Source organism: Halichoeres trimaculatus, unplaced genomic scaffold, assembly GCF_033239565.1.
Source record: "Halichoeres trimaculatus isolate MK-OKI-2021-1 unplaced genomic scaffold, fHalTri1.1 fHalTri1_scaffold_9, whole genome shotgun sequence".
NCBI classification, from domain to species: domain Eukaryota; kingdom Metazoa; phylum Chordata; class Actinopteri; order Labriformes; family Labridae; genus Halichoeres; species Halichoeres trimaculatus.
Window position 1 is genome coordinate 30,747,438 of NW_027437188.1, and position 26,661 is coordinate 30,774,098.

The 26,661-nt window shown below is 40.3% G+C and overlaps 1 protein-coding gene across 1 annotated transcript in view; it reads right to left on the bottom strand.

Annotated features, from left to right (window-relative positions):
* Positions 1-25,186, bottom strand: part of yap1 (Yes1 associated transcriptional regulator) — a 28,338-nt gene extending 3,152 nt beyond the window's left edge. Inside the window, exons 1-7 of the mRNA XM_074680273.1 lie at positions 24,457-25,186; positions 22,901-23,136; positions 13,451-13,569; positions 11,968-12,081; positions 4,849-5,015; positions 1,632-1,759; positions 450-562 (exon numbers count right to left, since the gene is read on the bottom strand). Of these exons, the coding sequence (XP_074536374.1) occupies positions 450-562; positions 1,632-1,759; positions 4,849-5,015; positions 11,968-12,081; positions 13,451-13,569; positions 22,901-23,136; positions 24,457-24,657 (1,078 nt within the window). The 5' untranslated portion in view covers positions 24,658-25,186. The remainder of the gene's footprint in view (positions 1-449; positions 563-1,631; positions 1,760-4,848; positions 5,016-11,967; positions 12,082-13,450; positions 13,570-22,900; positions 23,137-24,456) is intronic.
* Between the last annotated feature and the right edge of the window lie 1,475 nt (positions 25,187-26,661).

Below are 26,661 nucleotides of genomic sequence, written 5' to 3' on the forward strand. Positions count from 1 at the left end.
TTTCTTGTAATTTTTCCATTTCTTTTTCGTCATCTTTGCATTCAGAGTTGGTCATTACTTTGTACGGTTTTGCTCCAATGTTTGTTTGGAGATCCTACATGTAACAATGGCGGCATTGTTTACATGTGAAATCAGCTGTTAGCAGCCTGTAGCATGTCAATGCTAACTGGTGCAAGGCCTGATGTTCCCCACAAGGTGAGGGGAAGGAGGTGAGGATAGCTACCGGAGCTAACGCTGGACATGAACGCCACATTGGAAGAACATTGGAGGCTGGCTGACTGGAGTATGATGGCCAAGCTGTCATCAAGTATTTCCTTATGGAACTTTTTGCACTTTCTATACACTTTTTTACTTATGTTCTCTTGATTGCTGCTGTGTTTCCTGAATTTCCCCTCAGGGATAAAAAAAAGTATTTTCTATTCAGTTCTATTCTATCTTGTTTTCCTCACCTGTGTCCATCTCATCCACGCTGTTCAGGAAGTCATCTGGAGTGCGAGGGACGCTGTAGCTGCTCATACTCAGGCCACTGTCCGTGCTCTCATCCCTGGAGTGGTAGGTCCCGCTGAGAATACACAAACAGAAAATGATATTTGCGTCAAACTCTGCAGAACAAGACTTCCGTTACACTGAGAAATAACAAGTCTTTTGGTTTATGACGACAACAACCTTCACATTGCTCCTCTGAGAGAATCTAATGAACTGTTCCAACAAAGCAAACAGAGTTATTAAATGCACACACAGGCTGGAAAGTAACAGTGGGGCTTTAATTCCCACAGGGACCCTCTGCATACATCCACATCTCCACAGATATCTCTGTTTGAAAGCGTGTGGAGACTAATCCACTGTGACAGCGAGGAAAACGAGCTTCACTTCTATCACAGAGTACAGGAAAAAAGGGCAACCATGAATGGAGCAGCAGAGAGACAAAGAGGCAGAGAGAAGACATTTGACAAGCCTATACTAATTAGCAGAGGAAAAATATGTAGGCAGAGTATGGCAGAGGCAGGATGAATGAGGCCATTGTAAGAGCAGGGGAGCGGAGGCAACAGGGGGAGGAGGGGAGATTAGGTTGGCCTGTCTACTGACTGGACCACATGTTCTCATGGCCTGCTTGCTATTCAGCTCTCTCCTCACTTCATCTGCTTACAGAAGAACTGGAGCTCAAACAGCTATGATTAGTTTCCCAGGATAGAGAGTTTCACAAAACACCCGACAGTTTCAGATCAATCCTTCTGGTTTTGTGTCTCTACAAACCGAGTTTCTGATTAAATTGTGGTCTGATACATATTTTCTCAAGTTTCACCACCATTCAGTTTGGGGTTGTTTTGATACCACATCTGTCCACCAGAGGTCGTCATTGTGCAGTAATCTCCTGCTGCTGCCTGGCTGAATGAGTCATCGCCATGTGAAAAGGGTTAAGCTCAGGGCTGCTCTGCTGTTTTTACAACTTGTGTAACTCTGGGAGCTCTCACTGAAGCTCAAACTCAAACAGGCGTGCGCACAGCTTCCCTCAAACGGGACACATTAAGTCTGACAAGCTGAAGGAGAACTGGAGACTCAGCCAAGCGCCGTGACGTCAATCAGCACACCTCAGCCTCTCTGCTCCTGGCTTCACCCTGTATGAAACCAACCTGTTGAGGAATGGGTCAGAGCTGTTGGCAGTCATGGTCCGGGCATCTTGGGCCATAGGGGAGGACACAGGGTTCGTGCCGCCATCTTGATCCATACTTGTAGGCAGCTGATTCCTCAGGGCAAGCTCCTGACGGTGATAAAGAATGAAACTCATAAGCAACACAATGAACCCCACCCCTAACCTCAGAAGCTAATTATACACAGCTACAGCTTGGTGAAAACATGTCAGGACTGCCTAACACTGCTGCTGTTGTGCTGTCACTGCATAAAATGTTGAATTAAGGACTAACACACCCACAGCCGACATGCTGCTCTCCATTTCTCCTCATACGCAGAGTCAGATTACATGAGGGGCCGAGCACAGTGGGAGACCATTGTTTTCTGCACATGCTGATCAGATAAGGCAGAGGATATGAAGTCATGTTGTTTTGAACCAGTGAGTTTTTAAGATTTTCGTTAAACCTTTGGAGGGTGATAGAAAACATCATGAAGCAGCCAATGGGATGTGACCTTTTGGTGAGGACATAAAACTCGCTGCTAGACTCCCTAAGTGGTTGGTTAGAGCTTTTATTGGTTGTGGTTGAGTAAAATGAGAACAGTTTTCTCTCGGGGGGAAAAAGCTTTAATTACTAAAAGAAAAAGCCTTTCTTTGTCCTTTTCTTTTTCTCTGCAGCTCTTTTTTGACTTTCTTGAAGGAAAGGTGATGTACAGCTAAGAGTACGACGCCTGCTTGTAAACAATCTGGTTTCGATTAAGCAAGATTATGAGCGTTGTGTACTCTAAACAACATTTATGAGCGTTGGTCTCTTTTTGCATGACTAGACAGCGTCAGCACTGCTAAGTTGCATACATTGCCACCCCTTTTTTCATCAGACTTCCACCATGTGTAGGCGTGGTAAAAGTTGCCCCAAAGCTGAACTCTATACACAAACATACAGCCTGAATGATTTCACAATTTCCTACTATAACCATACGAGTCTATGTTTGCAAACACAGTAAAGGATTTGGGTTTCAAAGATCTTGTGTGTGAAAGTTTATGGTAACTTTGGTTTGACTGAAATCTGTCCCTCAACCTGACAGGACAGAAAATGGATTGAAAGAAAGTGATCAGCTTTTTTTATGCACTTTTTTTTTTACCCCCTCCACCTTAAAGTTAAAAAAGTAGCTCTTGTTCTGAATTTCATAATAATGTTTGAACCTCTAAGCTGTCCAAATGCTTTAAAGATCTGTCATAGTGGACACTTTCATCTTTCCAGTAGCATCAGATTGTCTTATTTGCATAATTAGCACTGTGGTGACTCCCTCAAATTTTGAAGCATTGATTTTTAAAAACATAGGCACTACATAGTTTCTTCCTCTGAGCTGGAAATGATAAACACTTAAAATAATACTCAAACTCAATTAAACTCAACTAAACTCAAATTACAACTGTCTGTAAATCACTTGGTAGGTTTGTTGGTCGCAAAAGCTTATTTGAAGCCTAAAACAAACAAACTTGCTGATATTTCATATGAGTTTACATTAAAAAACCATCAAAGTTTGGAGACTTTAAAAACAATAACCTAGTATTTTCTTTTTAAACTTAATATGAGTAGGGATGGGTACCTTTCACATTTGAAACAATTCAGTACCAATACCCGGTATCTGGTAATCGGTATCAGTACTCAACGGTACCAATTTTTGGTACTATTTTGTGTTCATGTGGTAAAAAAATATCAATTTGATAAAATCTAATAATAATAAAATCTCATTTTTTTTTTAATTTAACATATTTATTCTTCAATATATAACCCTGCAATGCTGTGTTCATGTGTAGCAAGGAAAGTCGCCAACTCTTCCAGTGCCTCACAGTCACAAGGATGTGTTTAGGTACCTAAACATGGTACCTTTTGAGTTTATATGAATTGGTCCCTGGTACTTTTGACAGAATTTGCTCGGTACCTATAAAAGTACCTAATTTGGTATCAAAATCCCTAAATATGAGCCACATTCACCTGACTAGTCCAGAAAATTGTCTTGTTTCAAGTTGTTTAAAAACAAAAAATAAGGTCTGAATTGCTTTTACCAAGTTAAAAAAAATCTACCAATGGAATAAGAGAAAAGTTACTTGTATTAAGAAATTGTTCAAGTTTAAAGCAAATTTTCTAGCAAATTTTTCATGTTCCACTGGCAGATTTTTTTACTTGTTCAAAGAAATTTGACCTCATTTTTGTCTTGAAATAACTTGAAAGGACTTTTCTGAACTGATCAGGTGAATGTGGCTCATTTTGCAGTTTATGACTTGGATTTTAAATAGACATAGTGATAGGTAAGCTAATTAAATGATGGATAGCACTAGATGCTGAGAGCTCCAATAGGTTAGAAAAACAAAATAAATATGGGTCAGTCAGTCTGTAAGGGATAAATTGTTTCCACATCTATTGAAGGGGTCTAATAACTGATAAATGTTTGTTGGGATAACCAAGAAAGATGCTTTACTTAACACGTCTGGAACCAATTCTAGACTTCGGCTTGGTTAAGAAATGGGATTTTCAAGCAGAAATGTGCCCCTGCTTGACAGGTTTCTCTTAATCCCTCCCCCCGTTATGAAAACCAGATTTCTCCCTCACATGACATTTCAGAAAGTCAACAGAAACCACGTTAAAGAGGCGAACAGAGGATCCGCTCTGAGGACTTTCAGTAGTGACAGTTCAAATAAAATCTCCTCCTCTCTGCCGCCGGGTGTGTGTGTGTGTGTGTGTGCACACTCAGGTCACTTCCTACACCGTGAACTTTAAACAACCCGTGTGAATGGCACTGTAAACAACGTGGCCAGAGCCCTCATTCATAACCATAAAGCTCTGTTTCTGGTGTTATGACACAGCCCTGAGTAAACTACTGGATTTGGCTGCACCGCCCTGTGTGGGCGGCGCTGTGACACATCACCGTTAGGAAGTGATAAAATTACCACATATGACTCATGAAGCTTCATTGTAGGGTGGTGTAACGATAAAGAGCGATCAAAGGGGCTTAAGCTCCAATACTGTTCAGATGATGATGAGTCATATTTAAAAGTCTATGCAAGGTGTCCATTAAGTCTTGGGACATAAACATTTCACAGAACTCTCGTTTAAGTGGTGAGCAGTCCAAGGTCCGGTATCCAACTACGATTACGAGCACATGCTGAGCGTCTTGACCTATTTTTCCTCGAGACCTTCTCTGAGTTTTATTTCTCACCTGTGGTCTCTGCCGGAGCAGCTCCTGTTGCTTTAGTCTCAGCCGCTCCTTCTCGATCTGCTGCAGTCTCATCTGATTGTTAGCTCCCATGACGGCGCTGTGGCTGGGAGGAAGCGGGCCGCCCTGCTTCACTGGAGCACTCTGGGAAATCCTCTGCTGGTTAATGGCTGCAAAGGACACAGAAAGGAGATGTGATCAGTCAGATTTAAAACCTGCAGCAGGTCACTTTATTTCAGGCAAATAGGTAAAAATATCTGCCTAAACTAATCTTAGTCTGTTTATTTATGTGCACTTGCTGGGATTTAAAATCTTAATTTCAACTTGTTTGTCTTTATTAGTAAGGAGATTAGTATTAAAATTAAGTGAAAAGAAAAAAAAACTGTTGCAATAAGTGAAACTAGTTCTTTTACCAAAAGTCTCTTCAAAATAAAACTTCTTTCAAATTTCAGTAACATCCTCAAGTTACTTTGTGTAACACTAACACATTATACATTGGGTGGAATCATGTTTTGACCATGTGAATGGCTCAGACTTGTGCAAACACATGTAAAAACAATGTGCTAGAGATGCCGTACACTGCAAAAAACAGAGATCTTACAAAGTGTTTTGTCTTATTTTACATAAAAAAAATCTTATTACACTTGATATGAGCCATATTTAACTGATCGATCCAGAAAAATGTCTTTTTCAAGTCATTTAAAGACAAAAATTAGGTCTGAATTGTTTGTAATAAGTAAAAAAAAAATCTGGCAATGGAACAAGAAAAAATTTGCTTAAAACTAGAACAATGTCATAATACAAGTACCTTTTCTATTGTTTCATTGGCAGATTTGTTTAAATCTTGTTTCAAGGAATTCATACCTCATTTTTGTCTTTTAATAACTTGAAATAAAACATTTTTCTGGACTGGTCTAAAAAAACATCTTCAACTGAAAATAAGACAAAAACACTTGATAAGATTTCTGTTTTTTCAGTGTACGAACCAAACCCATTTCAGTCCATTTTATTGACAATAACATTACTAAACTTTAAACTTCTGGCACAAACACACTTTCTTTGAAACAGAAAAAACATCTTAATCATAATTATCTAATAATCAGTCACTTTTAAGCGTATTAGTATCATTAATTTGCTAAATTGAAAGAATGAAAAGAATAAAAAATAGCTTTTTTGCTAACATTCTGTTAATTTAACGTATTATAATGCTTCAGGAAGTTTGTTTTTCAGGTATTTTGATCTAAAAATAGGAATTTTCTTCCTCTTAATCACTTGGTAAAACTTCACTAGGCTTACTTATTTCTAGATTTCTTGTCAAACAAACCTAACTCTTTGCATGGACAGATTATTTCACCTGTTTTCTGACATTTTCTCATCAAATTTAAATGAAAACACTGAAAAGAAGACAGGATCCCAAGCTGGCAATAGTCAAACCAAAGTGTCTGCACCGGTTAATGCTTGGCTGCGCTCAAACGCTGCATAACAAGAGTGACAACTTGAGCTCTCTCCCCTTTTTTTTTTCTTTTTATAACAAGCTGAACTTGTAAAGAGCTGAGCCAGTGCAGCAGGTTGTGTAGGACAAGTGAAGTCCCAGCACAAGTTTTCAGCCTTGTGTCTGAAACCACCACAATTCCTGTAAGACCTGATCCCCTCCCACTCACTGACTCAGACAGGCTTTGTTAGTTGTGTGTTGAACATTGCATCAGTTATGATTTATCCTTTCATCGTGTGTTTTGTTTCCTTCTAAACAGATTATCCCTCGAGACCGATGGCCTCCTTCTCCAGGCCTGATGTGTCCACTTCAGCTGCTGAGTTAATGAACGCAGCGTGTGCAGATCAAACAGTCTAATTAAAAGTAGACCAACGTCATCCTCTAAACCTCGGTTAAATCTCGTTTGAAAGTTCTTTGACCCAAAAATCATAATTGCAGTGTGCACTAACAGTCTCCCTGTGTGTTTACATTATCAGAACAAATGTGTGTGGATTGAAAACACAGCTGTTCCCCTGTGAAATCTTTGTTATTCTTTACTCCAGCGAGGGTGGGTCCAATAAACATGCAACGCGGTAATCTATGCATGCAAAGTAGGTCACACATTTTATCACTAAAGCAGAGAAAGAGAAGCAAATGTGCTTGACCACAAAGGGAGTAACAGTGATGGGACCAATGAGGAGCGCTGTTTGCTTTTGCGAATGAAGCACCAACCAAAACAAAGCCCTGACGGGAGAACAATTTTCATGCGGGGCCACCTCTCTCTGTGCTGGCCTGCCCGCCCCGGCACCTTCCTCATCACCATTCAATCACTGTCTGTTTACACTATCTCAGGAGCTGAATGAAGCACGGCTCAGGGCTCTCCCTGGGAAGCTTGGGTGGCCCCGCCCTACCCTGCCTTCCGTCTCCCCCTGTCCTCCCCCTCTCTGTTTCCACGCCACCTCCCCCGACAACCCCACCCCACTACATACACATGCACACCAACCCACACAGAGTCATGGAGCCGCCACCTCCTCTCTCCCACACACATCAAGTGAAGCAATGGGAGTGTGTTAGTTCTCTCGGTGTCTTATCTACGGCTGATACTGAGGCCTTTTGTGGAGGATTACTCCTCCATCAGGGCACCATCAGCTGTTCTCAAGGCAAAAGTGCTTCACATGGGAGATTTACACTGCTGTACATTTGTTCAGGCCTGAGCTCTAGAGAAGAGGAGGTGTTGAAAAGTGAGAGAAGGAGTCACTCGCTGCAAAAACCTGAAATCTTATCAAGTTTTTTTTTTTTTTCATTTTTTCAGTCGAAGATGTCTTTCTAGACTAAATATGAGCCACATTCACCTGACCAGTCCAGAAAAATATCTTGTTATAAGTTATTTAAAGACAAAAGTGAGGTTTAAATTGTTTGTAACAAGTTAAAAAAAATCTGCCAATGAAACAAGAAAAAGTGTCCTGTATTAAGACATTATTCTAGTTTAAAGGAAGCTTTCTAGCAAATTTTTCATATTCGTAGGGATGGGTACCCTTCACATTTGAAACAATACGGTACTGACGCCTGGTACCGGGAAATCGGTACCAGTACTCAGTGATACCAATTTGAGATACTTTTTTTGTGTTTACATAGTAAAAAAATATCAATTTGTTAAAAAATAAAATATTTAAAAAATTCAATTTAACATATTAATTCTTCAATATATAACCTTACAATGCTGTGTTCATGTCCAGCATGGAAAACCACCAACTCTTCCACTCCCTCACAGCCACAAGGATGCATTTAGGTACCTAAACATGGTACATGGTTTTATGTGAATCAGTACCCGGTACTTTTGACAGAATTCGCTTGGTACCTATCAAAGTACCTAATTTGGTACCCATCCCTTGTTACAAGCACTTTAGACCTCATTTTTTGTCTTTAAATGACTTGAAACATGACATGTTTGTGGACTGGTACCAGTACCAACTTCTGGTTCTATTTTGTGTTTTTATGTGGTAAAAAGTATCAATTTGTTTAATAATAAAATATATATTTAAAAAAAATTAACATATTTATTCTTCAGTATAAAACCTTGCAATGCTGTGTTCATGTCCAGCATGGAAAATTACCTACTCTTCAAACTTCCCTCCCAGTCACAAGGATGCATTCAGGTACCTAAACATGGTACCTTTTTGAGTTATGTGTATTGGTGCCCGGTACTTTTGACAGAATATGCTCGGTACCTTATTTTTTGTCTTTAAATAACATGAAACAAAACATTTTTATGGACTGATAAAATAAATGCTGCTCATATCAAGAGTAATGACACACTTGTTACTTAAAACAAGACAAGAACACTTGTTAAGACTTCAGTTTTCTGATGTGCTAATACAGAAGTAAAAAAAAATGTTGGAAAAGATGATTTAAAAAAGCTTGTGCTTTGAACATTATGGATTTATCATGTTGGGTGTAAGCTGTTCTGTTTTGAGAACCATGCTACTAAAGTAAGACTGATAATTTAGTTTCCTGGAGTTTTTATTCCAGATTTAAATTCTTCAGATGTGTCTGTTAAAAAGAAGGGCGTGAATATGTAAAAAGATCCACAGACAGAAAGCGCAAAGTCAAGGACTTCCTTCCAGACCAAACACTCGGCAGTAACCAGTGTGAGTGAAGGAAATATGTACAAACAATGAGCATATCGAAGCAGAGAATTACATCTGAGAGCCAGATAGAAGCGAAGGACAGGTTCAGTTCAGGGCCAGATTGATAGCATAAAAGCAGGCCAGGAGGAGAAGTCTGTGTGTGTGTGTGAGTGTGTGTGTGTATGTTTGGAGGGGTGGTTGAAGTTAACAGCACATACGGGCGGTGATAGCTGGTGGGCCAGGCAGATAAGAAACAAGTTAATGCTGTCTGCCTTTTGTCTTCTTCACGCACCCCTTCAACACAACGAGCCAGCAACACAAGCTCTTATCAGGCATCACGCTGGCAGCCGTATTACACCACCAGATCACCCGGGGCAGGTAGGATGGAGGGTGTGGATGTGCTCTACCTGTCCAGGGAACAACACCTTTGAAGGCTTGTCTGATTTTTTGGGGCAAGTTTAAGAAAGACGCCTTTGGGAAGTGTCTCTGATCTGATCAGTTTAGTTTTCAAATGGTTTTTCGGTGAGTAGGGATGGAAATGTTGACCTGGGTCAAGAGATCTGTTCAAACTTGAAGTTTTTTTGAACCACATTTAAGTTTTTAAAATGTGTGCATAAAATTAAGCAAATATTACAATTTGGTAAGTTTTTGCATTCCTTCAACTTCACAGAAATTGTCTGAAAGGTTTTTACAGGATCTTTGTGTCAAAACAAATCAAGAGGAACAGCAGGGATTCAAACTGGGAAAATTGGGTTAACTAAATAAAGCCTCTCAGGCCAGACTTTATTATTTTTATTCTGAATTTTCAATTTTCCTGTTGAGGACAAGATCTTTCCCCACCTCTTCCTTTGTTTTATCTATTGTTCTTGTGGCCCATAAGTTTTAAAAAAAGGAGAAAAAAAAGTGACATTTCAGACAAACAAATAGTTAAAGTTTATATGGGTTTGTTGAAAGTGTGAATAAGTAGTTAATTAAAAAAAAATAAGAGAAGGAAGAGCAGAAACTTTAGTAAACTGACCAAAAAGTTCCTGCTTTGCTTTTGACACACTAGCGGGACTTTCCCTGATAAAACCATGTCCTCCACCTTAGTAATAGCAGAAATGTTCAACTTCCAAGTTGAAATAAAATCCATAACTGACCCTTTAAGAGTCTCACTGTTGCTTTATCCCATTACGTATATTTCATGTGGTGACGCCATTAATAAGGTGCACAGTTTTTGGTAAGTACATCAAAAGCTGAGGCTAAAAAGGCCTCACATGATGGATAATGTAGCCATGTGTGTTTGGTAAACAGCTTTTCTTTCACTCCAGGAGGAAATCTATCCTTAAGTGACCTCAAGTGTCCTCCCTGTATGTTTTCCACACTCAGAAAACATCATATACAAATCATATACACATCACCCCTCCTCTACACACACACTTTTGAACCCAACCCGCCGTTCACCACCTCCTTGGATCTTTAAGAGGATGCATGCTTATCCTGTCGGCGTTTTCCCTCTGTTCCTCCGTTTTTCTTTCTTCCCCTTTCGCCTTGCCTCTCCCTGCCCCCCACCTCCCCTCTCACATTGGAGTCCTTTGACTGAAAAGGTCTGGAACAGATTAAGAGTTGGACCACAGAATAAAGAGGCCTGGCGGAGATTCAAGTCTGTCTGGAGCTGCAGCAGAATGGGGCTGTGCCTGCGCTGGGCCTCACGCAGGGGAAAGCCAGCCGGCAACAGCGCTCAGTTAAAGGCGCTCTGCTGCTTTTCTTCTCTGAGCTCAAATTAGCCTCCATTATCAAAGCGGCCTGCTTATGGACGCAGAGCTACATAACAGAAGGACTGTGACGTCAAATAAACCAGGGGAGCACGTACACATTTGGAGAATATATGTTGAAATATGCCCACAAAGAATATGGGCGGCTTCAAAAGCAGAGATGCACTTAAGGGTGTATGGCGCAAAGCTAACTTTGCAAGATGTGCTAACTTTCTGAAAGTTAATCAAAAGTAAAGATTGGAGCTTTTTAAGTTTTGAAATCCAGGCAAGATGTTTGTTATCTGCTTCAAAACAGAGTTTGATGGCTCAGAACGAGTTAACATCTTCTCTTTCTCCCTCCTCCTCACTTTCAGAGGCCCCACAGCCCTGTGTGTTCAAGACTTATAAGTCTTCAAAGAGGTTTGCCGATCAGAGCCGCCATCTCTCTCCAGCTGCCCCACTCCCCTCACAGCTCTGTTTTGAATCCTCCTGACTGCACTCATAGTAGAACACACAACTGCTCCAGGGAAAAAAAGTCTCTCGAAGTGGCCAGACTTGATAAAAGCAACACTAAAACTAAACAGGATAACAGCCTGCGTGCTGATTCACACATGTTGCCTTTGTGAACCGGAGTGAGCTTCCCAGGGGACTGCTGCCGTAATGAAAGGATGGCACCTGAAGCGTAAATGAGTCAGAGTGACATAAGCAGGGACCTTCATCTCAAAAGTCTTCCTGGCAAAGGAGATTTAGCTCATTCCCATGGCCACACAGAAACCCCAACACTTGTACCTGGTCCTGTCACTAATTCACCAGGCCCGGCCACCACACAGTGAAAGCCAACTGTCAAACTTTAGCTCGGCCTGGGGGATTAATGGCCAACTCAGCTGTTGCTCCAACACTAAAATGGCTGACAAAAGGTTAGGTGCAGATTTTCAGGGTGGGGGTTCGGTGAAATCTGTTTCCAACCAGCAACAGCTCACTCTGAAACAATGCTGTGAGTTAAAATGAACCATGAATCACACAGAATACAGCTCTGTATTAAAAAGGGGACAATACAACTTTTGTAGATTAGTCAGAGCTTTCTGCAAGAGAAAGTAAATCACTTTTACACAAAAACCTGTTTGCAAAATGCAAAATGTGTGATCAAACTCATTTGTTTACATTTTTAGAATAATGAGGTCTATGACAATAAAGTTGTAGATTTCAGCTGAAATCAAACAAAAACAATGCCCTGATTACTTTCATCGAGTACCCAGGCTAAAAAAGAAAAAAACATCTATAAAAAACTCACTATAGCGTGGGTCAAGTCTCGGGTCCAGCCAGGATGTGGATTTGTTCTTGTGGTTGATGTAGTAAATTTCTCCCTCTGATGTAATCGCTTGATCCCAGCCATCTGGGAGAGGACCTGAGGGGCAACAAGCAAAAGTCATGTTGGACATGCTGGTGGTTAACTCAAGGTTTAGATTCTTTATTCCACATTCTAGTCCAAGGGTCTGCATCCTGCAGCTCTGGAGCCTCATGTGGCCCCTGGACTCCTTTCCAGTGGCTCCTTGTAGCTTTGTAAAAAACATTTTTTAAATAAAGATTTTTTTTTCTTATATAGGGTATTGATGATTGAAGACATTGATGCTATCTAAAATCATACAGTAACATTTTGTTGAAATAAATACCCAACACATCTCGCAATGAATATTTCATTTTTGGGGTGTTTTGCAAGTTTTTTGACATTATTCAAATTCGGAAAAAAAAAAAATATTTTGAAGATTTTGCATATTTTTTATTCTTATTTTTTTGCAATTGTCATTTTTTTATTTCTGAGAATTTTTTTTTACAAATTATTAAAATTCATTTTTTCCATTTTTTTACAACTTTATGAGAATTAAGCAATTTTTTACAAATTGAAGTTTGGGGAATTTTTATACATTTTTTTAAAATTTCTGTTGGTGGAAAAAAAATTGCTAATTTTTTTCAAATGTCAAAATTTTGGATTTTTTTTTTATTTATTGAAATTTCATAAAGTTTGCAATTTTTTAATATTGACATTTCAAAACTTTCAACATTTTTTTAAATAAATATTTAAATATTTAAAAATGAAAAAATATGACATCACACACATTTTTTCTTTTTTTTTTTTACTGTGAAGTTTAAGTTTGTTTTGGGGCTCCCGAATGACTTGAATCCAGGTGAGCTGAGGTAAAATGGCTCTTATAAAGGTAAAGGTTGCAGACTCTTGTTCTAGTCAGTACTTTATTTTAGCACATAATTGGGTGTAATTACAGTTTAATATCTTTAGAAACACCTGTGGGATATCAAATATAGATTCAGCCTGGATTGCTGAAACAAAATAAACAGCCACAGTGCTTCATTTTTAGACTTTCATAAATTATCTTCAACAACAAACAAACAGTCACATATATGCTTTACACGAGTTTACACGGCAGAGCAGTAATGATCTCAAAATACAGATCCTTCATCCGAAGATTCTGTAATCTGTGAATCACGGAGCTCCCAAACATGTCAGACAGGACCTGTCACGTTCTACCCCTGTCTTACCTCACCTAGGGCAAATTCCAACCACATGGACAGAAGTGTGGTACATAGAGTCTCGGTGACATGTAAGAACTAGACTAGGCTGCTCCTGACTGTATGTTATACAGAGGCAGAAATTGCACCAAAATAGTCAGAAAGATTTGTATTTCTGAACCCAAAAACTTAAAATGTAGACATATTTTCACAGCATATCACTTCATGGAAGAAAGTCAGCATTTACATACCACTGGCAGGATTCATGATGTTCTGTTGCTGCACCGGTACAGTGCTAGCTGGGGTCGCCTGGTTCATCTGGAGCAGGGCTTTGCGAGGATCCTGCCAAGTAGTGGTTTGATCGATGTGGCTGTAAGAAAACAAAATAAGTACAACGTAAGTCTGACTGTTAAAATCAATGTATTTCTTCCAGTAATTAAAACAGAGTTCAAACCAGAGATAATAACAAAGCAAATATCAGGTCATGTACAGGAACTGATGACTCATAAGAGCTTCAACAGGCTCTTTGATAAAACTCTGGATCTGACTCCTGATTTCTGTAAACGGTGACTTACAGGAAGCCAAACTCAGCTGTCTCTGTTTGGACTTACTCTGAAACCACAACAACATAGACTCACACAAAGCTTTCATTTTTAGTTTGAATTAAGAAGGATATTTTCACTATAATTCACTTCAGGCTGCCTGTCATGACTCAGGATTCAGAAACTGAACCTTGTGTTGAACCGAAATGTAGTGCAAAGATTGAAAAACAAACAACATGTAGGTAGAAGATTTCAGATATCTGATGTCATACTGTTTCTGTCCACTACACGTCTTCTTAAAAGCATCTAAGAGGCTATGCTGGTTTCAAAACAACTATTGTAAGGTCAGACAATGTTGCTCCATCTATTTTACAGCTCGTCTTTGCCGGGACAGGAGCAGGCGCTGGGGGAGGGGGCATTGTGCTGCGATCTGTGAAGGCATTGATAATTAGTGCTTTGTTGGTACTTGTTGCTTGATTAAGATGGAAAGCTAATACAGGAAGCCCTCCTCTCCCGAGCAGGACCCTCTCTATTGAGGGAGGGTCAGTCCCAGGGCTCAACGCAGGGGGTCCTTTTTCCTGGAAGTGGCTCGGACACTGTGGAGTGTCAGGGGCTTTAACAATCTGGCGCCACATTTACAAAGCTTTCACCTGCTTGACAAAGGCACAGACTGAGCTACGACCTAAAACCCCGCTATTCACTTGTTCTTTTTTTGTTTTTTAAAACATCCCCTTTAAGGGACCCCCCTCACCTCAAACAAGCAGCAAAATCTGGTCGCTCGTTTATGCAACAATACAACTCTTAAATGTTCACTGTAAATCTGGTTAGACTGTTCTAACACAAGATAAAGTAGAGCTTCAGCTCAATTGAATCAGGAATGTCAAGGATCTATTTTTTCATCCTCTGCATGTGTTCTTCCGCCAACTGTGATTCTTTACGTCTCACCGTCTATCTGATACCAGAACGCCATTAGCCCAGATTTGGGAACAGCTGGCTGAAGTGAGAGATTCAGAGTTTCTCTTGGCCTCTGCGGTAATCCCAGTCTGCCTGTCTGCGCTCTGTCCCAGGCCAGGGACAGCGAGAGGGCCTGACTCAGCACTCCCCCCCTCCACACAATGCAACCCATTTTGAAGCCCCCTCTTGTTTATGCTTTAGTGATCAAAGGAGCTGCCAAATCCCCTACCAAACCCTCCCCCCCAGCCCTCACACACACACACATACACACACATGAACACCTCAAAACCAAGCAAAATAGCTGGAACTGCTCAGATTGGTGGGGCCCCTTGAGAAAGAGGGGTCACAGGGAGCGGGGTGAGACAACTAAAGAAAAGGAAAAAAAAAAAAGCAAAAGAGGAAAAAAACATCTACGGAAGCAATCCCTCTGAATTCCATTGGCTGCATGAGTTGCTGTGGTCTTGTTACACTCAGAGAGTCCGCCCTCCCCCCTTTTCTACCTCCTTCCCACTCTGGAAACTATGACATTTATTATTGAGGGAGGGGAGAACAGGGGAGGAGACTGGGAGAGGAGCACTGGGATAAGGAAAAGGGAGGGCTTATCTTAAATGAGAGGCCTGCACATCCTGGTACACCAATACCTGACAGAAAAACTAAAACACTGATGGAAATAAACAACATCTCTGATGGTGGAATAAACCATCCTCCAGCCTGAATCTGAGTTTCTTTCGACTCTGATTAAAGTGAAATATTGAATTTTCTATCAAACCCTAGCTTAGAGGGCTCGCTTTTTTTGCTCAAATCAATCAAAACAGATGTAAACAAAAGCTCAGTTGAAGACAGAGGGGTCAGAGATGAGCATGTGATAAAAACTCTACAGTGTTACAGCTTCTAAGTCACTGTATTCAAAGAGACTGCGTGTGGGAACTCAGAGGACTGGTCAATAAGTTACCAAGAGCCTGTCATTTATCACCAGGTTTAGAAACAGAAAGATAATCCATTCACCCAACCTGCCCCGAACGCTATATGGTCAGGGCTGCACGCCGCTTCCTGTAGAGGCGAAACATTAAACAAAACAATGTCATGGCAACTGTTGGGACGGCTGGAGGCCACCAGTTGCTGTTAGGAATTGCTGATGATCTGCAACCTCGTCGGTCACAACTGCTCGGTGTTGTCTTTACATGTCTGTGACACCACGGCGAGCTCAGCAGGACGGTCACTGCACCCTCCCCCAAAACTCCAACCCAGAACACTGGACACAAAGCACAAACTGGCTGTAGGTCAAGCTAGAAGCACAGTGATGCATTTACAATCTGAAGGTGTTTGCTGTATGATGATTTTAGAGAGGGTTACAGTCCAATCTCACATAAAAAATATGGAGATGAGTCTTGAAATGAAACTATTTTTAGTGTGTTTCCGAAAAACTTTGGTCCAAGTCGGCTAAACTTTGGGATAATTTCATTTATAATGTTTTAATAAAAAATAACTGACTTGTACTCTACGAGAGGTTACAATTCTGCTGCTATTAAAGGGGCTGTTTACACAACAGTTTCAGGGTTAAACACAAAAGTTTTGTTGCGTTTCAGCCTGACACAGAAACAAGGTTTCATCCACATCTGTTGCTCCACTTCTGCACTTAGTATTTGCCAATACACCAGATGATCTGCTCAACTCTACTTCGGTTGAAATCTCCTAAAAGTGGCTTCTGGATGAGACAGTTATAGCGCTGACTACAGGCCTGGCATGATTACTACAGCGTTTTTCAGTACCTCAACGTTTTGTAAACGCAGATTTTTTTCACTGCTTTTTAGCATTTTCAGATGGAACGTTGTCGTGTAAACAGGGCTAAAGATTTGTGTTAATACTTAAAGTAGCTGAGAGTAAAAAGTTAAAATAAGCAATCTTTAAAAACCTTTGCAAAAATAAAAAATAAAAATAAAATAATGTTGCACAAATATATCCCATATGTAATTTATATAGTAAATTCAACACCTTACTGCCTTACTCAACAGTTATAAAAATCGTTTGTTTTTATGTGTTTTTGCATTCCCACAGATGTTAAATTGAGTGGAGATTGTTAATTTGAGTATAGTACATGCAATAGTTATAACTAAGTTATATTCTATACATATAGATATAGATATAAGGATTTCATCCCCTGACCAATATATTGTGATATAGTGGATCTGATTCTATCTGAATGAATAGGTGATGAAAAACAAAGGTCACTGCAGCTGCATCAAAATCTGACTGGGTATGTCGCACAGTTGCGACAACAGGCATCAAGGGGTTAAACTTCAAAACTTTGTGTACCTGAATGTTTTTAAATCAGCGTTGCCAACACTGGAATACGGACTTTCCGAGAGTAACTGTTTTTAGCTTATGATTCTCTAACTTAGCTGCAATGTACTGAGTCTTTGTGACTGCTTGCTGTAACTTTGTGATGCTGCCATTTTTGTTCAGGTCTCCCTTGAAAAAGAGATCTCCCGATCTCAATGGGACTCACCTGTTAAAAAATGGTTAAATAACTAAAACAAAAAAATATACCATAAAAAATCCATTACTCTGCAGAATCTGAACCATCCTTCAATCTGTTGTTTTCTGTCTTGTTGTGAACTTCAGACAAACTCTGGCCCATCATTAGCAGTTTCTATAAATGGCCAGGTACTACACTGGAGGCGATGTGGTTCAAACATGACCCATTATCAAGTGGGTTCCCTGTAGTACGCTGCTTTACTCGCTAATTTTTACTCAGGCTGTCATCATGGTTAACTGCGGCTCCGCTGAGCACAGTGTGACTCTTGATCCACCCAGGCACTTGACATCTCCTTGACTGATGGCCCAATTATCAAGGTGGCATTTATTGTGCCAGTGTTATTTATAAAGTGTCTTGCTGAGAAAGAGGGGAGGGGGACCTTTCACATTAGGACTAGACTTGACTTTGCTCCGTCTGAAGAAAGTCGGCTCTCCATCAGTTGTAGAACGTAAAGTGAGAAAAACTACTCAAAGAAAGAAAAGGTTAAACGCTGCACTGGAGACCCAAGTGAAAACTGAATGCTGCACTTGTTTCGCAGAACTCATCTGATTTCAGTATGACAAGCTCCCTCACACACAGATGGCCTTTTCAACGGTGAAAAACTGTCGAGTTTACAACTCGCTTTGAGGAAAATGTTTCATCCAGAAATAAGTCGTTGTCTGGTCCCATCTCTAAACAAGCTCTACTGATAGTGAACATCCAAACTCTGTTTAGGTCATTTCGTTTGATTGACTGTTTACACCACTGAAAACATCTGATGTCAGAAGCTTAATCTCACTCGTGTTGGACACGGGAGTGCAGCTATGAGGAGTGCAGCAATGATGAAACACGCCCCACAGCTGAGTTGTCAAATGTTAAAAATGGGATCCTCAGGCCACAGTGGCTCCACCCAGGGAGTACATGCTTGGAAGGTGGTTGAAGCAGATGGCTGAAAAGCGCACTGAGGGAGGCCAGATGTAATCAGGCTTCTCAGATGAGGATGAGCACCTCCACTGTGTTCGACTGGCTGCTCCTCTATCAGCAGGACATCATCAAGAGAGATTATTGGGGCAACCTCTGTGACCCCATTGTGTCTTTAAATTTCCCTTTGAAGGGAGAGGTTGTATCATCATACTTCTTAATGAAACAAAGAGGGAAATTCAGGGAGTCTAATTTCTCTGAGAGTTATTTAAGGAGTGTTGTGTGAAAATCATTAGTCACTCCTGGGAGGTTTTTTTTGTTTTTTTTTCTCACATGAACTGTTTCAAACAATATTTACAACACAACAGAATCTATGGATTAGACTTTTTTTAATAATCACATTAGTGTTGGCTTACTCATTTGAAGCAAGGATGGATTACATCTGCTGCAAAAAAAAGAAAGTTTCTCAATTTTGTTGTTTATCCCATTATCAGTTCCCATTATCAGTTCCCATTAGCTGCTGTTGGTTGCGCCACTTTCCGACCACTAAACCCTACCTGAGAGAGACCATTTCTCAGATACTACATCTCTGTGGAGATGCCCTCGCTGACAGTGAAGGCATTGATGTCTGGGACAGAGGTGTTGCATCAAGACTTTGGTAAACACAAGCCTGACTTTCTCACAGTCCCATTTGTGTACCGAGCTGGCCCCAGTTGAACAGGAAGGGCCTTGTCTGTGTGTGGTCAATAAACCAAAAGTTTGTCAAACAAAAAGTTGCTCCAAATGAGGGCTTCACGCAGGCTTACAGCCCAGGCTTCCCAGCACCATTTGGGATTGACCGAGTGGCGTCAGTTTATAGCAGCTCAGTATAAAATCCAGGGAGTGTTCATTCCCTAAAGCTTAAACAAACAGAGTATGTAGGTAAATCTCTGATTTACTTTGTGTATGTTGTAAAGACTTTTATTTTGAAAGCAGTTTCTCTACTAATAAAACTAAAATAAAGTTTCAGATGAGTCAGAAGTGCTGTGAAACAAGGTGGCAACAAATGTGGTTCAAACATACAAGCAGGCTGGGCAGAGACACTGATGAATAGTCTCAGTCTGAGTTTAAAGAGACTGTAAAAAGACTGCAAAAGTAACTCCACTAGTGGTGAGGTTTGAAAATAAAAACTATCCTTTTTAGTTTTACAAGATGAGTATTGATAAAAAGGCACAATCACTTGCTGGAAATCCCCCCATAATCGTATAATCCAAATCAGGACTAACTCAGATATCTATTGCATACAAAAAAGCACAAGTTCCAAGATAGCACTTTGATCTCCCCGGCTTTAAAAGCGTCTGTCTTTGACTTGTGTTTAGTGCAACAGATGTGCAGGAAACTCTGGATAGTGTACGCTTCAGTCAGACCAGATATCAGGCAGTTTAATGTTTCCTGAAGTGGAGCTTCACTGAGTAGAAACTGATTGATTTGATTAAAAGTGAAGTCACTGATCAGCCCAGTTTGGAGACAGAAATCAGACACTCTGGTCGTGGGAAACTGGGCTCATCAAAACAGTTTAAAATCCAATTGAAGAAAGACAAAAGTGTCCATCAACACAGCTCTACCTGCCCCTGAGGGCAGACAATAGCTGCACCCCCAAAGCTTTCCTCTGCTTAAGGCTGACTTCCCACGGACTAAAAGCTCATTCAAAGCTGCATTTAATAAGCACCCGGAAACGGTGATTACCCCTCCTAGTCCACCGGTGTGTCTAAATTAGAAACCTTCATTAGTTTATGACCCAGCCCAAGAGACTGGCCCTGCCCCCCGTCTCAGCACCAAGCAAGGTGACCCAACCTCCCTGCCCCTGCTGTCGTAAATCAAAGGCCAGAGCAAACTGCTGGAAGAAAGAGGAGGAAAGGTCAACAGACTTTGTTGACAATCCCCCAGTTCACTCTCAGAGTTAAGGTTTTGTTTTTATGAAGTGCCAACTTAAAACAATAGCTTGTGCATGACTTCTCGCACTGTTTGGGCCTCAAATATCAAATATTTTAACCCTCAGTGAGACCGTTTAGTTGACTTATTATGATCATTTTGTCACAGATAATCTTGAAATTGTAGAAATACAATGGCTGAATGTTTGATTATGAATACACCATGTGTTTAAATGTGCTTTGATTTCAAAGCATCTTACAAAACAGAAAAGGACAACAGGCCAAACTTCAGTCCCTTTAACATCACTAATTAAAGCAAGACTCTCACCCTCTGGTAGCGTCTCACTTTCACTATAAACTTCAGTAAAACATGACATTTTTTTTTTGGTTATCACACCTCTGGTTGTGGATTCAGTGTAAAAGTACAAAGGTGTCATGACAGCACATTTTCTCCACTATTACAGACTTGAAATGTAATAAGTCTTTGAGATAGTTCACTGCAAAAAAATGAAATCCAATCAAGTGTTTTTGTCTTATATTAAGTACAAATTTTCCTGTTATACTTGATATGAGCCACATTCAACTAGCCAGTCCAGAAAAATGTCTATTTTCAAGTTATTTTAAGACAAAAATGAGTTCTGAATTGCTTGAAACAAGACAGTTTTCTGGACTGTTTAGGTGAATGTGGCTTATATTAAGTCTAAATAGATATTTTCAACTGAAATAAGACAAAAACACTTGATAAGATTTAAGTTTTTCCAGTGTTGGTGCTTCTCCTATAAGCTACCATCATTAGCTCAACATTTCAGATGTGAAGAACAAGGTAAAACAAAAAGCCCACTGCCTGTTTCGCCGCCATCTTTTAACTTCATGTCAACTATCTGTCTATTTTAGGAAGGCTCACATGAGTCTCAACAGGCCTGTGGTCTGAATAAAGATCACTGTTTCACTGCAGGGACAAAGGGAGGGCTGGGGTTTCTCTTGGCCCCTCTTCTAGTCATCTCCACATGGCTGCCATTTAACTCCATTGATACAAAAGAGGCACCGTCACAACGCCATGGCTCCATTCATACCAAACTGAGCGAGCTTTTAAAGGGAATGGGACATCGGCGTCTGTGGCTCATGAAGGTTGATCATGTCAAAGTGCATGGGACTGAGAGGGAGAAACTCATTCTGTAAAAAAAAACTTTCACCCAGAGCTGATTTATCTGGAAGGACAACAGCAGTCACCTGAGTGAAATGTGAGCCCCCACTCTCTGCTAGTCTCTGACTGACTCCCCACCCCCACCCACCCACACACACTCACACTCACTCTGTTACTCTGCTTCACTCCTCCTCCTGCAGCACATCTTGCTCAGACTACTCCTGTTTATAAATAGGGGAGTGTCTTTACCAGCAGCTCTGCTGAGGCCGGCTGTGCTGCAGATCAAATATCTGAACTTTGATGTGTAACATAACACAGCTACTCATCTGTTTCTCCAAGAATCTAAGATTTTCAACTGTTTCACTCATATAGATTTGCTAATACCCAAAAACAGATGTCAAAACAGAGCAGCAGCGTACAGTCATGACTTTGATTGAATTACACTTTCCTCCTGTAGAGGAAACCTTAAATACAATTAGATTTTATTAAATCTAAAGTGATCCTGCTGTGTTCTGGGATATGAGTAATGCTGAGTTGACTTACGTAAAAACCTTTCAGTCTCTGCAAGTTTCTTCTTGAACTACAGGTTACTCAAGGTTAAAGCTAACTTTGAACAATCAGATTTAGTCAAGAAAATTGCTTCCTTGTGTCTGAAGTCATTAGCTGAGACAGTTTCGAAATAACCACACCGATCATGGGAGAGTCTACCAGAATAGTGTTTTCTCTGTCTTCTCTCCAGTCCTTTTTTACAATTTGGAACAGCCTCATCAAAACGAAGCAGATGTTCTCCAGATGTGGGACCTCAGAACATCTGGTACTGAAAGCTCTTTCTTAGTGCAAGTTAATTTGAGGCCATCATGTCCATCTGAAGAAAGTACTACTGACATCATTCTGCCTTTAACAGGAATACAAATAAAACTTTAACTGTCAAATCCATCTGATCATGAGTAACTTTAACTTCACAAGAGGCGAAACGAATAAAGATGTCACTTTTGAGAATAATTGAATCCATATTTGGAGAATTGAGGGGTTAATAATGAATAAATCAAACTAATAACTAAAAAAGACTGAACAAAAACAAAACTTTCACAATCCGACAAGCTGCTGATATTTCCTGCAACAGGTCCAGAGAGTCTGGTCTACCTGCTGACCATTTGAGTTCACTTCAGAACTCAAGCGTGGAAGAGATCTGCTTGTCGGCAGATGAGTTTTGCAGAGCTGTCTGTCCTTTGCTGTCTGGGGAGCTACAAAGATCCATTGTTTCTACTGAAACCTGAGACGGAGAAGAGGAGCAGTACATACAGCAGCAGGCCCTTAAAGACGTCTCTTGTTTGCAGAGACCACCAAATGTAATAACCTACAATTTCACAATTGCAAATGTCTCTTTTTTGGTACATTGACCACGATTGTGCAGTCTAGCAGATTTACAAATTGTCATTATTATTATAAACATGGTGTCCTGGATTGAGCTGTAAGAGCTCCACCTCCAGACTCCTCCTCTAGTGTCTAGGCTTTCCTCTGAGCTATTTTCCTTACATCTTGAAGTTATAAAATTATATGACTCTTGAATCTTGGCTAGCATTATTTTATGTATGCTTTACATGTTAATATCCTATTTTCTCCTATATATTTATTTAGGAATATGCATTGATCCAACAAAGATCCAGGTTTTTTCTGAGGACCTTACAGTTCACACTTGTTGCTGGAATACTCACTTGAGAAAGTATCTCTGGCCAGAGGCAGTCTTGGCCATTTCCCACCCTGGAGGCAGGGGTACGTCATCAGGAATCTCATAGGAAGATTGACGGAGGTGTTGAGGGGAGGGAGCTGCTGGGGGCATGCCAGACAGGTTGCCACCAGAAACGGCTCCCAACTGAAGGGAGGCTGGGGATGAGTGGGCTCGGACGTGATGGGGTGTGAGTGCTCCTCCGCTCCCAGCATCAGTACTGGCCTGTGGTGGAAGTGAAAAAAAACCAAAACATTATCATATGCCAACTATTGTTTTGAAGATTTTGTCAGAGTATCTCTCAACAAAGTTTACCACAAGTGACTTCAAATTTGACTTATGAGGTCTTGAAATTTGATTGACTCCTATCAGGGGAATTTAGCAAAGAGATGATAAACACAAAAAAACCCAACAACACTTACACAATGCCAGTAACACCAGTTATAACAGCTATAAAGCCTATTATATACCTTCATTTATGGCTGTTTATCCAGTGAATGTATGAACGAGTTTTAGGGGGCGATTACTGGAGTCCTCTCGTAACTTTCTAACTGTCAAAAAACTGTTATAGCATAAATAAACTCATTTAAACATTAACTACCACACAGAGTTAGTGCTTTTTTATATTTTAGTCATTCTAATGATGAATTAAAACGTCGTTTTGTATTTTCGTGTGTATTTGTTTATAAGTTTGTGTGGTAGAGTCAGAGCATTGAAGGAATCCAGGCCTGTGGGACAGAGGAGAGCGCAGGCTCGCTGCACACAGCAGCGCATGCGCACTGACGACAAACTCCAAAGACCACAAGCAACAGTTGTGGGGGATGTCTGAGGGAGGAGGGGGAGGGGGAGAATAGGGACTAATTCAACCATCATATGATTTGTGATTACAAATCATTTGTTTAGCAGACAACTCAGCTTGAAAACTTAAAATTTCCACCAACACTTAATAATACTGTAACATTCAGCCTTTGCAGATGATACAAAAGAAAGAGGCTGAGGCTGCACGCACAAAATAACCAAGGCTATACACAATCTGACATCTTACTTAAGGTATAACAATGTGAATCTTCTTTCAATAGCAGATACAATATTGTTGCAGAATTAAAACCACCATCTGAGACCAAAATAATTACTCTGAGAATATTTCAGTTACTCTAAATTTGATTAATGCCACATGGGCCTTTCTTCAAAATGCACCTAATATTGTTGCGACAGGCTTATGATATCTTGCATCCAATTCTAGCAAGTCGAAACTTTCAGTTATAGATATTCTATTTAAAGAAATATAGCTTTTTACGGTTGTTTGTTCGTAAACACTTTATAACACATCAAAGAAGTTTAGAGTTACTCATTCTGCATTCAAACAGATATTTCAACAGACATCCTCTCATAACCTTTGCTGATATCGAAGGTTAAAATAAGGCAGAAACTTTTCACTGACTTTCTAAGACCCAGAGCCTGCTGAAGGCCTGGGCCCCCACAGGATGGGCCTTACTCTGGTCGTGATTTCTGGGAAGGGGCAGGGGAGAGACAGGGCGGGCTTACTTGTCTGGAGTGGGATTTTGGTTCAGGAGGTTTGAAGAAGGAGTCTGGAAGCTTCCTCATCCTCATGGGTACTGAAGGGGGAACGATAGTGTTTTTCGGGTTCATCACGGCGTTGAAAAGCGCCTCCAGGTCGGTCTCGGAGTCGCCCCGTACGTGGACGATCTGGTGTCCGGCAGGAGGGTTGTGCTGGCTCGGATCCATTTTCCCCAAATTTGTCAGCAAACTTTTTGAGCCCGAAAATGTCTCGATGAAAAACTTACAAAAAAATAAGCTTGAGCCAATCCAAGTTATTTTCCACACAGCCGGAAATCAGGGAATCTCACCGACACTCAGCAAAAGTTCTCCCGAGTCATTCTAAAGTTGAACTCGGTCGGACTTTGTAATCTTCCAAAGTGTGTTAGCTGTCGAAATCTGCAGTAAAAGACAGCGTTTGGATGTTGTTTTCCTCTAGCATACTTGTCAAAGTAACAAAGCGCATATCTACTCCACAGTGGGATCTATGTTGTCGTCCGGCCCCAACTTTCAGGAAAAAAAAAAGGTAGCCACAAAAGAAGAAAAACAACAAACGCGTCGTTGGAAAAGTCCAACAACTTTCTCTGTTTCAGCCGAGTTACAACTGATAAAGAGAATCTTAACAGAGAAGATTCATAGTGCGTACATCAAATCTCCGCAGCTCACTTTCTAGAAAAAAAACTTTTGCTCCAGTCGGATCTAAACTTTGGGCAGGACATCAAACTTTATGACTCATGGGACGTCTGCTCCTAGAGGCGGGGCTTGGCTTTAATTGGGACAAGAGTCTTTAAAGGTACAGTCAGTGTATCCAGGGGCCCGGGACGCTCCAGGGGACTGGAAAGTTTCCTGCTTTACTATATTTTTCTTTTAAAACTACAAAATATCTTACATTTTATTCACCAAACAAAGTCTAAATAGAGTAGACAAGAGTGGCTTCAATTTATTTTTAACAATCCCCATGAAACACCATAACCTTTTTATTGTTAATAATTTGACACATTTATTCTTGCTCATAAATTCAAAATTGATGGAAATTATTTTTTAATTTGGGTACAACTAATTTTCTTTGGCAAACGCCCAAGTGCAACAAGGACCCCTGCTGAGCCTGAATTTTTACAACAGGAGACCATGTGAGGAAACAACAAATTACAGTTCATTTTCTGCCCAAAATGTAGAAGTTTGTTCAATAAACAGACTGAAAACAACTTTCAGAAGCTGTTTAACTTTGCAGCCTTATTAAAATTTCCCAGGGCAATTGCAAAAGTTGATGGAAGACTGTATGTTAGCAAACAGAAACTTTACTGAAGAGTGTGTTTGTCAATTATTTTCAACAAATACATTTTTAAAACTATTTTCTCAGTGAATATTTCTGAGTTATGATTTTCTGGCTATCTTACTGGACTCATTTCTTATTGTACATGTATACTATTTTACGCTATGTGTTATTATAGATAACTACACAAAACTCATGTTTACAGCTCAGGGATTTTAACAATCACTTACAACCACATTTTCTTTCATCAGTGGGCCATGTAGCCTATAGTACTGTTTTTTCCTCCCCCTTCTTTTTTTTTTTTTTTACAGTGCTCATGAAAAGTAGATCCATGCAGTTCCCACAATTGTTATGCAAATGAGGCCCCTCTTCCATTGAGAAATCATTTTGTCAAGATCCACTCTCTTTGGATACAGAGGCTCTGTTTCAACTCTTTTTCCCATACATCTACTGAATGAATGATTATGAGCCCTATTTAATACCAGCAGACGCTGTAGAGCCCAGATGAACAGATTAAAGCGCTTCCCTTTGCCAGTCAGACACTTTGCCTGCAGGTCCCAGCAGATGCAATTTAGTCTGTAATTCGTTACTGTCTAATATTTTTGATAAGTTTAAACTTTTAGAGGTGCTCCAATTTGAAACTATGTTAAGTTTGCACAATGGGGTTTTAAAGGTACAGGCTTGTGCATCATAATTAAAATATCTGTATGAGCAAATGCATCTGAAATCTGAATGCTCCACTCATGATGCATTAAAAACTCACACAATATTTTGCATCTAAGTTGGAAGAGAACTTTTTTCATAACTTTGCTACAAGCCCTCGTAATTTCCTTTATGAGTAACATTTTCTGTGCACACATGCTGCCAGTCAAGAGATGTCCATTGTTCTGGGGAAAGTGGTCATTTTCACATCATTGTAA